General features: G+C 39.4%; 1 protein-coding gene across 1 annotated transcript in view; it reads right to left on the minus strand.

Moving 5' to 3' along the window:
• Nucleotides 1–3,482: 3,482 nt before the first annotated feature.
• Nucleotides 3,483–12,305, minus strand: part of LOC103364475 (chondroitin sulfate synthase 3-like) — a 19,062-nt gene continuing 10,239 nt past the window's right edge. Inside the window, exons 2-3 of the mRNA XM_008291604.1 lie at nt 10,932–11,207; nt 3,483–9,199 (exon numbers count right to left, since the gene is read on the minus strand). Coding sequence (XP_008289826.1) covers nt 7,628–9,199; nt 10,932–11,141 — 1,782 coding nt within the window. The 5' untranslated portion in view covers nt 11,142–11,207 and the 3' untranslated portion in view covers nt 3,483–7,627. The remainder of the gene's footprint in view (nt 9,200–10,931; nt 11,208–12,305) is intronic.

Below are 12,305 nucleotides of genomic sequence, written 5' to 3' on the forward strand. Positions count from 1 at the left end.
ACAATACTTCATGTCCCTCATGTCCCGCCTCCCTTGTCACGGCACAATCACGGTGCTTCGATCGCTTCCGTGTTGTTCCAATTACGACAAACGTTCGGCCAATCAGATGGCCTGATTTGTTTCAATTTCGAGAATCAAACTTTTGGCAAACCAATAGCAGAGCCAGGTTTATTCCAATTAGGTCATGTGACTTCTCAAACAGTCTTGCGCCGCAGTTCCAATTCTCCTGAGAGACTGTAACGAGGGTATGGATTTCTTTCACTCCTTTTAATTAAACAACTGTGCAAAACTAAAGCTTCTGACAGATATTAGTCAGACTGACTTTACTGTTGTGTTTTTTTTTTTTTTTAACCCGCCGTGGTAAATTAGTCGTGTAAGTATGTAAACTAGCATCATTAAACGTGAGTTATTAAATTAATATGAAATACATTTTTATTAATTTAACACCATAAAATTTATTATATACACACTGTGTGTCATTGTGTTGTTCAAACCACATAAATTCATGCTATTAAACTCTTTAATTGTATTCAAAAGTCTAATAACATGTTAATGCAACACACTGACATTTATATTCATATTCTTATTTATCTGACACTTTATTATCAGTTTCTGTTGTCATTATGATTTAAAAAGAGTAAACACAGCTGTTTGACAATAAATGGCTTCACCCAACTACTAACCATGAGTGAAAGAAAAGTTTTTCTCTTATCATTCATATTCTCTGAAAAATGGCCAAAAGACCACAGATTCTGCCAGGGTATGTAAACTTATGAGCACAACTGTACGTAAACTATGCATCTAACAGAGTAACAGTCCAGTATTGTTATGTATACTCTGTATGTAGCCGTACTGTCCACACTGTTCTGTACTTATTACTGTCCACATGTTTGCTGTTGTGTTTCTTTCTCATGTGTATTAGGGTGTTGCAACTACTTATCTGTATTACTGACCTGTTAGTAACACTTGCCATCAGTGGAGATCAAACCGGTGACCTCCCATTTTGCTCATTTCTGTCCCTCCTCTTCGCCTTTCTCCCTTCGCAGCCATAGAGAAGATTGTTCACCAGCCTTTTGTCTTAGATGTTCTCAAAGGCAGTCAAATGCTGTTTTTGTTTGTTTAACTTGTCAACCTATTTTGTCCTGTAGCCATACAGAGGATTAAGCAGTGTATAGATAATGCATTGATGGATCTTATTTTGTGTCACTCCATCAACTGAAGCATTTGTTACATTTCATATAAAGTGGATTACTAAATATGAAAGCACTGTGGCAGTCACTTGTGGTCTTTGAGTGACCTCTATTGGTACTTCAACTTTATAGTAGCAAGATTTATGTGCTGTACACAAAACATGATGAAACATGATGAGCATCTTGTTTTAGAGGTAGCTCTGTTGGTAGAAAAGCTGCCCTATATTTGTAAGGTTGCAGGTTTAACACCAGCTTCATCCTGTACATGTACTGAACTGTATAAGCACTAGCAACTGCAGCACTCTGCAATTACACTTTCTATTTATATTTGTTTCTTACTTGCTCCCAAAACTGTTTAACACCACCAAGCACCTGAAGGAATAAGACTAAAAGTGTGCTACATGCCATAAGAATGAAAGTGACTGAAATTTGAATTCATCCTCCACATGTCCAAGAATAGTTACGATTTTTATTACGTTATTATTTATTCATTATTCATAAATGTGTCTTTGTTATACAATCTTGTGATGCATGAAGATAATTCAATGGAATCTTGAATAAGAAACCTACTTCTAAGCAAGTTATATAACAAGGGATGTTGATATTAATAAAATATTAAATACGCAGTTTTTTGCAGCTTTCTCACCTGGTTTAGCTTTGCAACATTTAGTTTGTACTTTGTGTTAAAAAAATATTACAGTTTTCTCATTTTGTGTAAAATATGCCACTCTTGTAATTGATAATTTCTTATCAACTCCTCTTCTTCCATGTGTGTGTAGTCACATCCAAGTTCAGAAACCCTTGTTGACTTACTGTGTTGATAGCCAGCTTCGTAAGACTCCTTATCCCGACAGCGGTCTTTAAGTAAAGCCAGATTACGAAAAGATACCCTGGGTATGCTGAACCTGCTTCATAGTACAGACGTCAGGAGTCAACAAATTACAGTCACAAGGTGTATGTGTGAAGCAGGGCCATGCTCAGCAGCTTCAGGCTGTGTTCTAATTTCCCTTCTACCATATAGTATGCCAGACAAGATTTCGAATGTCCCAAATGCAGTGTGCCAAAGATGATAAGATGTCCCATTACATCCAGCCGCATTTTTCATTTTGCCTTACCAGCCTCATTTCCCCACATCTGAGGACTTCCACAGAAACTGAGCCTCTCACCGGCTGTCTTCAATTCAAACATGCTGACTGCGCATGTGTCAGGTGAACAAATGGTGCTTAAAGGAAATGCTTGCTTTATTTAGTGTTTTGATTTTTACACGATTTTCATCGATGGTGGCAAATCACAGTGTAAGTTCTAAATTCTCAAGAAATCCTCTGCTATGTCGACATACTGCCAGCCTTTCAGAAACATCCACAGGCGTCCTCTGCATTTGTCTGCGTTTGATATGAGGGGCAAGGTAGCTACGTCTGCATCGATCATGCGGAAACCATAAATTAGCCTTATTATTCTGCGTCCAGAAGCATGGTAGGGTACACTAAGGTCCTCGTGATTATTTGTGCTGCAAGTACATTATTTACTTACTGTATATCTCAATGTATTGAAGGTGGTCAAATTTAAATTTATTAATTCTAATATTACTGCTGATACCTTTATTGTTATTCCCTCCCACTCTCACCCCAACCGGTCAAGGCAGATGGCTGTCTTCCTTCTAGTTTTAAAAGGGGGCATTTTATCCTGTACTGAAAGGCAGTGTTCTTTGGAACACCAAGGAAGCAACATCTTTGCACCCAATAGGGCCATGATAAGTTAATGATGTAGTGTCCCTGAGACCTTCTATCTTATCTGGTTCCTGAAGAAAAAAAAAATTTTTTTTAGCCTGTTTTTAAAATATTTGTGAGATAGGTAAAACCGTCCCACATCATCATTAATGGATACCATACAAACAACAATAAGAATATTGTACAAACTCTCTGTAGAATTAATACACTATGCTGTACTCAAAAATCCCAGCAATCCAATACATTTAGTACTGTTGATGACATGCATACTTGTTTGCTGGGAACTCTACAATACAAATTTAATACATGTGAAAAAGAGTCATGCATCCTTACACAAATGGCAATCTGTTATACCCTTTAATGCGTACTAAATGCATGTCTTTATCTAACATTGTGTTACGTTCTGTCTAATGAGCAATTTGTTGAATTAAATGTATTTGCATTATTCATGGGTGCTTTTGAATACCAGAGGATGTGCATCATAACTTTGAATAGGTCGACTGAAGCATCCTACAGCTTGAACAATGTTCTTTTACTCAAGTATGCACACATTTACAATACAGAATAACAATATAGAATTTATTGTAAAAGACAGCATGGGATATAGACAGTGAGCTTATAAAAGCAGATACACCAATCAAATCTGTGTTTAAACATTTATTGTAAATGATAAGTTGTTACTATAGCTGTCGTTATTGCTAGCAGACTTTAAAGCCATTATTCTTGGGGAACAAGCAACAGTTTACCAAAGTGCACGATAGTTACCACCGGGGAAATGGCCTAGTCATGATCTGATAATTACAAGAAAACTAGAATTATAATGATAGCTGGATGATGTGGTTATGAGATAAAGATATTGTAATTAAGGAAATAACTTTAATGATATTATGAGACATATCGGTAGCTGCAATGCACTTCAGTAAAAAAAAAAAAATGTCAATGGACTCCAGTGCTGTGAATTCTTATCACTCACTGTGAATATTTCAGCACATTTTTCCAGAAACTGCGACATTACAGGTGAAAGTGATGGCGTACTGTAAATGTTCTGAGTATATAATTAGATTATAGTAACATGTTTACCTCTGGGAATAGGGGTTTGCAGTAATTGAGATTTGAAAACAGCTGCTGAGATCATGACAAAGAATAATTACCTACATTCTAATATAATATGACAAATGTTACAAGAGAAGTTTTTTGTAAACACTGAAACATTTGGTGTGTATCAAAACCCAGCACAAATATTAATGTAGCTTCTTATGATGTGAAAATGATTGAATTTTCTAACTCTAACAAGAAACCGGGCCGATTTCTTGTAATGCTGGCAGCAAGACCTTTTTTCTAATAACCATGCTAAATAAAAGCCTGTTCTACAAGTTTGTTTATTTTATTTATTTATTTATTTACCAGATTACTGCTTTGCATAATAGGCAGTGGGTATTATATCAGTATTACATCAGTTACAGCAAACGGCTGCAATGCACTATGTGGTAAGATGTGGTCCTGAGGAAGAGGTGTAAACATCACAATAAGTAGGGCAAGAACAAAAGTTTAGCATAAGAGTTAAAGTCCACAAGCCGCCGCGTACCTTATTGTCTCTGACTAATTGCAGACTGGAACATTTCAAATCTCAAAATAATGACCTGATTCATTAATTCATGTCCTTTGGAAGATACTGTGTAAGGTAATGATACAAAACCAGAAATTGTAAAGCTACCTACATGTCCCATCAGAGGAGCAGACTACTCAAACCAGTCGATTTCTATTCCAGTCCAGGAAGAAATCATGACAAGGGTCAAGTCAGGACAGGACCAGCGTTGGCTCAACATACTGATATCATCATATGCTGACTCACTGGGGGAGCCAACCATGTTTAGTATCATCTTATTGTGCCTTGAACAGGGTCAATATGCTTCTAGTCTGATTCACTGGATGAAGACTGCAGGTATAAGCCAGCCAACAGCTTTCTCCTCCCCATCATCTATCGCTTCAAGATACACGGGAAACAACAACAACCTCCAAGCAGCAACCTACCACAATGACAAGTTCAAGTTTTGCTGAAGGTTTGGGTTGTGCATTAAAGGACCCCTGCTAGTCTTTTTTTGTTTGTGAATTTGCCATTTTAATGCTCACCTTCCTGCAAGCAAATGCTTCATCAAAATAATTCCTCTGTCAATATTTGGAGTAAACACTGATGCAGCACGTTGTTCTCAACTCCGCCCATGACATTTGTGACTTGGTTAAAGAAATACAAACATGGCAGAGCGTTTTTCCCCCTGAAGCAGAATGATACTCAGGGGCAGCCAAATAATTCTACACAGCACTGCGTCAGCACTAGAAAACAGTCTCGCTATGAAAGACTAGCATGCTTCAGTCTGGGTTACATTTGTCTGATGACACCACAATTCATTTGAACACCACTTAAACTACCAACCCAACTTTCCTTTAAACACCTTGGAGCAAACTAGATTGCACTTCACCTGAAGCACATTTGTGTCACGTGTTGCACTTTAGATGTCAAGTGGTTGTGCAGTAAGCACAGATACAGCAATTTGCAGGTCAGTAACGGTCAGATGTCTACAATAAAACTAATTGTATCTAATGAATAGTAATGTTCTTTGTTTTTAGACCAACCAGGTTTCCTGTAAGTTGTTTCAGCAGCATTTCAAATGCACTATTTCAATAGGAAATAATCAAAGCTGAAAATGTAGTAATAAAAAATGGCTTCTGCAAACAAGTGTCTCCCAGTTTTAGACACATGTCTAATTAGGGTCCAAACACTGAAAGTGGAAGAAACCTGCTGGAATCCTTCTGATTCTGAAAACAAAATTTCCCAACGCAGTTGAGATGGCCTAAACATGTTCAGAAACTCACCAAAATTTGCACGCACATTTGAACTGGCAAAAAATTCGATATTTTAGGGGACTTGGGCATATGAGTGGTAAAATGGATCCATAGCGCCCCCTAGAAAATTTCAACAGAGTACCGCGGGAAGTATGTTTTCGCCTAGACCTATGAAATTTGGTAGGCATATGCATCACATAAAGATGCACAAAAACCCCAGGAACCCACATCCAAAACCTAACGGTGAAGTCTGCCATTTTGAATGAACAGCATGTTTGCTCAGTTTCAGGCATTTTCAAAATCTATCTCCTCCTTGGGGCAAAGTCCAACAGACCCTAAATTTGGCCAGCATGTACAACAGGACTTAATGATTGAAAGTTACTAAAACGCTCCGCAAAAGTCTGAAGACGTGGAAATGGCAGCCCCCGGAATTGCCACAATTCGCCATAAAAAGCTGCTAGTGCATGCTCCGATCTGCCTGAAACTTTACACATTTGATCAGAGTCCCGGCCACACACACTCTGCCCCGATGGTCATACAGCGAGGACCCTTCCATTGCTGCTTGCAGCTTTAATTGTCTTTGGAGTTATATATCACCAAATCCATTCTTCATGGGTCAGAAACTACCTATGCTGTAAAGTTTAAACTGATTAACAGGCTTTATGTCCAAATCCAGATTTAGACATTTTCTTATACTTTACAAAGATACAAGCAAATACCACAACAATAATAATTGCTTTTCAGATGGTAAACATTATATTACCGGTTTTCTAAAGTGTCATTTCAAATTAAAAAAGGAAACACACTCAGGACAGAAGTAAACTGCTGAAACACCATCGTCTAAAAAGAACACAAGCCAGATAAGCAAATGATGACTACTACAGGTCAATGAGAAGATTGAGCTTGAAAGTGGAAATGAGCGATACTGCTGAACAGAGGCTGCTATTACTAGTCCTGTAGCACAACAGAAATCATTGTGGCTCAGTAATCACAGAGCCCCAGCATCAGGTCTGCAATAGGCTGCTTCTAAAAATTCACTGGAAGATTAAACGAGATTAAGTCAGCGCATTAAGGTAGGCCAACTCTCTTGGTAACACACTCACACACACACACACACACACACACAAACATGCATACAGATTGTTCAACACAGAGATGCTGCTGCTCATGGCGTAGCAGCCATCCAGAATCACAATGACAGAGTATTTAACTCACAGATTAACAGAGTTGCAGGTGATGTTTTTGCTGCATGCTAAAACCTGAAACACATTAAAGCGCCACTTTGTGTAAAACTGTCAACATTCATATGCTTCAACTACAGGATCTACTTTTTCCTTTAATTTTGATTTAATTATATTTGGGGTAATACAGCTTGTTCTTTGGGTCATTTATTATAATTCCCATACATAATATGTGTGTCAAAACGTTAACCCAGTCTCTAATAAGCTGCAATAAAGGTCAGAGCTTTATATTTTCGTCATTGGCACAGTCAAATGCTTTAGTGAACAGTAAATGTACCAGCTAACATCCAACTGCATTCAGTCAGTGTTTTAGGGGAATTAACTAGCCAACACGTTTGCTTGCTTCCGCAGTAAATTGGGTGCAGAAATAGCAGACCTGGTTCTGTTCTAAGTCCTTTGGATGTGTTAAACATTGGTCTACCTACTATCTGGTCAGTTTGGATCTTGTGTGGTTTTAATTGGTTAATGTTGTAGATATAAAAGTCTTGGTTCCTTCCTGGGAACACTTTTCCAGCCTTTGAAGACCTCTGATCCACAGTTACACTACCACACACGCACACTCTATCACTGTCACCATTGAAGCCTGACTGAGGTAACTTGCGTGGAGGAGCCCAGAAGAACTGGAGTGTCAGGATGAAGTTCTGTTATACCCTACCTCTATGCGTTTCTCCAGCCACATCTCTGCTAACTGCATTGTCGATGCAAATGTACTTGCTCTTGACCCAAGGCACATTTTGTGTTGCTTCTGTTCAAGACTTGCATTGCAGTATACAGGATGATAAATGTGGACCATTCCTGGTTCTTGGCTGCGAAACACTTTCAAACCAGAATGAATAACTTTTGTAAACAGGTCTACATCTTCCAACCCCCAACCTAGGATTGAGGTGTCAAAACCCCCGGCTTTTATTAAGTCACTCTTGAAAACACAGGTGATTCCAAAGCCATAATCTCGCCAGAAGCCACTTTTCTTGGTGAGCACAAATTTGTTTTCTCTTGTGCCTTTTTCACCATACACTATCTTAGGGTTGTACTGACTAAAGACAACAGGGAAATAGACCCGTCTTCCTTGAACAGCATTGTCCCTGCAACGCTGCAAGGCCTCACCAGTAAAGATAAGATCAATATCGCAGAAGAAGAGTAGAGTATCATTATGAAGCTGGGAAGAGCCCAGTTCTAGAGCCAGCCCTCGTGAAAAGTTGCCTGACATGGATATTACAGACAGGTCAGCTTTGGGATACTTCCTGTTGTAGTCCTTGATCAACTGAAAATGCCTCCTTCTGTTTGGATTGCTCTCATTGTCCACGAGAATGATGGAGAGCTTAACATTTTGTTTGGGTATCAAACACACTTTCTCAAAGTTTTCCATAAAGCGCACAAAGGTGTTGTAGCGACCAGACAACGGGACAAGGATGTTGACCTTTCTCTGGCTTTGCTCCCACATTTCTCTGGCTGATTCATAGAACTGGAAAGGTGACAAGAACTTCAGAGAGTTTGACAGAAAAGACAGGGATTGGGATTCAGAGTTGATTGCAGCCACAAGTTCAGCTACATCTAACTCTTCAGCTTCAGTAAAGAAAGGTCGGCTAAAGGACTGCTGAAGGTAAGCGTGCCGCCTCACCGGCACTGTTACTTTACGCCCCTTATGTTTTTTGTATAAAAGCAATAAGTCTAAGATGTATTCTGCACCATGCATTGGATCCACCCTGTAGTAACCATACTGAATCTCTTTAAAGTCAATAACACGGCCACGCGTTTTTGAATTCTCATTAATCATTTCCATGACCTGCAGAATAATGTCTTCTAGTGCCGTCCGAAGCAAGCTCCCAAGGTTCTGCCGGGCCAACTTGTTTTCAACCGCAGAATAAATATGACGGCCTGTCAGGAAATCCCACTCAATTACATCGTTTCTCTCATTGGCCTGATATCGCATGTAGGAAGGTGGAGACCCAAACTGTTGGTCTTCCCACAATACTTCAGTATCACTGAGGTAACTCATAATCAAGCCTTCACGGTGGAGCAGGATGGTGCGGTAACGAAGCCTTGAGATCTCGCGACTGAGCATGAAGCTGTGGAGCCGATACTGGTAGGCTGGTTTTTTGTTGGGGTGGAGTGTGATGGCATTGTGGATCTTGCTACTGTGAAGCTCCTCAATGAAACCTTTCTTGTTGTGTTCGTAGTTCTCGTAGAAAAGCTGCTGCATCTGTGGAATGAATTGCAACACAATGATAAAAGCATGGATGATGTCCAAGCATCCGTAAACACAACACTCTTGACAAGTTTTGCCACCTTAACAAAAAAAGACTGAGTGTGCTTTTAGTCAAAATGCTCTCTTCATTATAGATTCATAGCATACTGAGTAAAAGCCACTATTTTACTGACCAATATACTGAAAAGTCTTTTTAATTTGTCCAGCATTCTTGAAATATAGGATTCAAGAATGTAAGCCATTTGAGGGGAGGAAATAAGAACAAACATTCAACTACCTAATTTTAAATCTTATGTAATTACACAGACTTTAAGCACACACCAGTGAAAAATAATCAGAAGCCCCTATTTAACAAGATGTGCTGATATATAGTCTAATTTCAAAATAAAATGGAACTTAGTAAAACTGGTTTAAGCTTGAAATCTATTTTGGTCATCAGCTCTAATGGTAACAACAACGTTGTACACACCACTTTCACTGCTAATATGTGGACACATGGTTCAATCCCTAAAAAAACACTGTCAAAAACACAAGCAATCAGACAGCTAGGCAAAAAAAATCCAGGCCAGTCAGACTCATTTGGAGACAAGAATAAAATTGAGCAAAGAAAGCATTGCTTGATTTGTCCAAACATTCATCACCGTTTACAGACTCACTTCCTGCTTCAACTTTGATCAACTCTACTAACTGTAGTTTTGCAAACATTATATGTCAGTACTATTGAGTTCTGTTCTTCCTTTGGGGATTTTCTTACTTTCGGTTTTAGCTGCAGTTGTTTATTTTGGTGAGATTGACTGCTTGCGTTTATTTTTACCCTGTTGGACTTTGGTGTGGGAATGCCACCATATTTTTTTTGATTTTGAATGATTTTGATTTTGAATTTTGAATGCTGTTGTTGTTGCTGATTTTATGTTGGTGTTGTGTTGTTTTTTCTGGTGTAGCAATTTCCCTGAGGTCTTGTATCTCTGTATGTACTGTATGTGTGTGGATGTTTTTTTGCTTTTATCCACAACCATATATAATAATAATACTTTTTATTTATAAAGCACTTTTCATTTAAAAGAAATCTCAAAGTGCTACATCCACACTACCAAACTGTCATCACATCCAGATTGTTCCTAGATAATTTCATTAATTATCCTTTGCCAGTGATCATCTAACTACATATTACTCTTGTAATCAAATCAGCGTCATAACCATTTTCAGTTTTCCATCAAGAACTTCAGTAAAAACACTGATTATATAATTCAGGGAAAGGGATGCTGTGATATCCAGTCATTAAATTAATCCTTTTCAATTTGAGGTCCATCTGATAAATAAGCCCAATTCATATTTTTATTAATTTTATGTAACCTGACAAGAACTTGAGCAGACTGACAAAGGGGGTGAAATTGAAGTATCCAGATGTGCAAGGCTAACCAAGACCTATCCACACAGGCTCAATTCTGCATTTGTGGCCAAAGGTGCATCTACTAAACTGATGTATCTGGCCTGAACACTTATGCAGTCACTTGTTTCAGGTTTTAGATTTTTGACAAAAAGCAATAAAAAGGGGACATTTCAAAGGCACTTTTTATGGGCACTGTATGATTTCTACAATACAGTACAAAAGAAATGTGTCTAAATTCCCACAGAACTGATGGAATCCCTCCACTGCCTGTAACTACAGACTCCAATATAGTGCAGGAAGCTACGAGAACATAAAGCAGACTGACTCAGTCCATACCTCATAAGACCACACACACTGTGTTCCTCCAAAGCGTCGCACACAGCGGCCCACCTCCACGTCCTCATGGGTGGTGTACATCTCACTCAGGCAGGTACTAATGTGAGGGACCATCCTGCGCAGCACCTCTCTACTGAAGATCATCCCGGGGCCTCCCATGCAAAAGTTCTCTCCAGGCTCCAGGGCCAATCTGCCCAGCTCTTCAGCCATACCCAGGCCTGTCTGGCCAAGGTAATGGGGCTTGCTGCTGTTCAGTGACCGCAGGAACAACTCGAGCTTCTCTCCTGGCAATGGGTGAAATGGGAGAAATATAGTTATCAGGCTAAGTCCATCCATCCATTATCTATACACCACTTAATCCTCACTAGGGTCACGGGGGGCTGGAGTCTATCCCAACTGACTTAGGGCGAAGGCAGGGGACACCCTGGACAGGTTATCAGTCTATAGATAACCAAGCACACTCACATTCACCCCAGTGGACAATTTAGAATCACCAGTTAACCTCAACATGTTTTTGGGCCCTAGGTGGAAGCCTGAGAACCCACGCTGCACAGGGAGAACATGCAAACTCCACGCAAAAGGTTCCCGGGCGTCCTAACCGGGACGCGAACCGGCTACCTTCTTGCTGCGAGGCGACGAGCCACCTTGCAGCCCGTGATCAGGCTAAGGGAATTCTGGAAAATGTATTCACTTTAATGCATCACTTTGCTCAATATAAAGACATATTTGTACATAAAAAAACATATTCTTTCTACAATGCAATGTATCACATCCAACTGAAGTCATGTTAAAGACTCATAAGGTGCCCTGGCTGTATTAAACATGTGACTGAACTGAACAGTTAGTTCAATGTCAACAGTGGAAATTAACATTTTCAAACAGCCAACTGTTAAAAACTGACTTCCTTTCCATTTACATTTTGTCAGTTTAATCAGTGCGTTCTTAATTCTTCTTTCTGTGAAGCCACTCTGTACCAGAGCATGAACAAAGACAAGTATTGAGTTTGCTGAATGACTGGTAAATATTAAGTGGAGGGGGAGTGAAATTATTAAATCTCCTCTCTCAGACACAAACACACACATGGAATCATGCATGGGTTTGTCGTCAGTCCCACCTAACTAAGTAACTTTTGTTTGTCTTCAGTGAGACCAGTAAATGTGCTGCTTCTAAAGCCAAACCTAAACACAACTGTACACACAGAGCTCCACTTCCCTTCATAATACTGGGAAAAGAAACAGTCCAGTTTAGTCCAGCAACACAACACCTTCTAATGAGGATAAATCAGAATACATTGGATTTCTGTGGATCACTTGTGAACCTCTAAGTTCCTCAGAGGGCTGCTGTCACCAACACACAGTCTGTCACCAACACACA

The sequence above is a fragment of the Stegastes partitus genome, unplaced genomic scaffold (genome assembly GCF_000690725.1).
Source record: "Stegastes partitus isolate 25-593 unplaced genomic scaffold, Stegastes_partitus-1.0.2 Scaffold751, whole genome shotgun sequence".
NCBI lineage: Eukaryota > Metazoa > Chordata > Actinopteri > Pomacentridae > Stegastes > Stegastes partitus.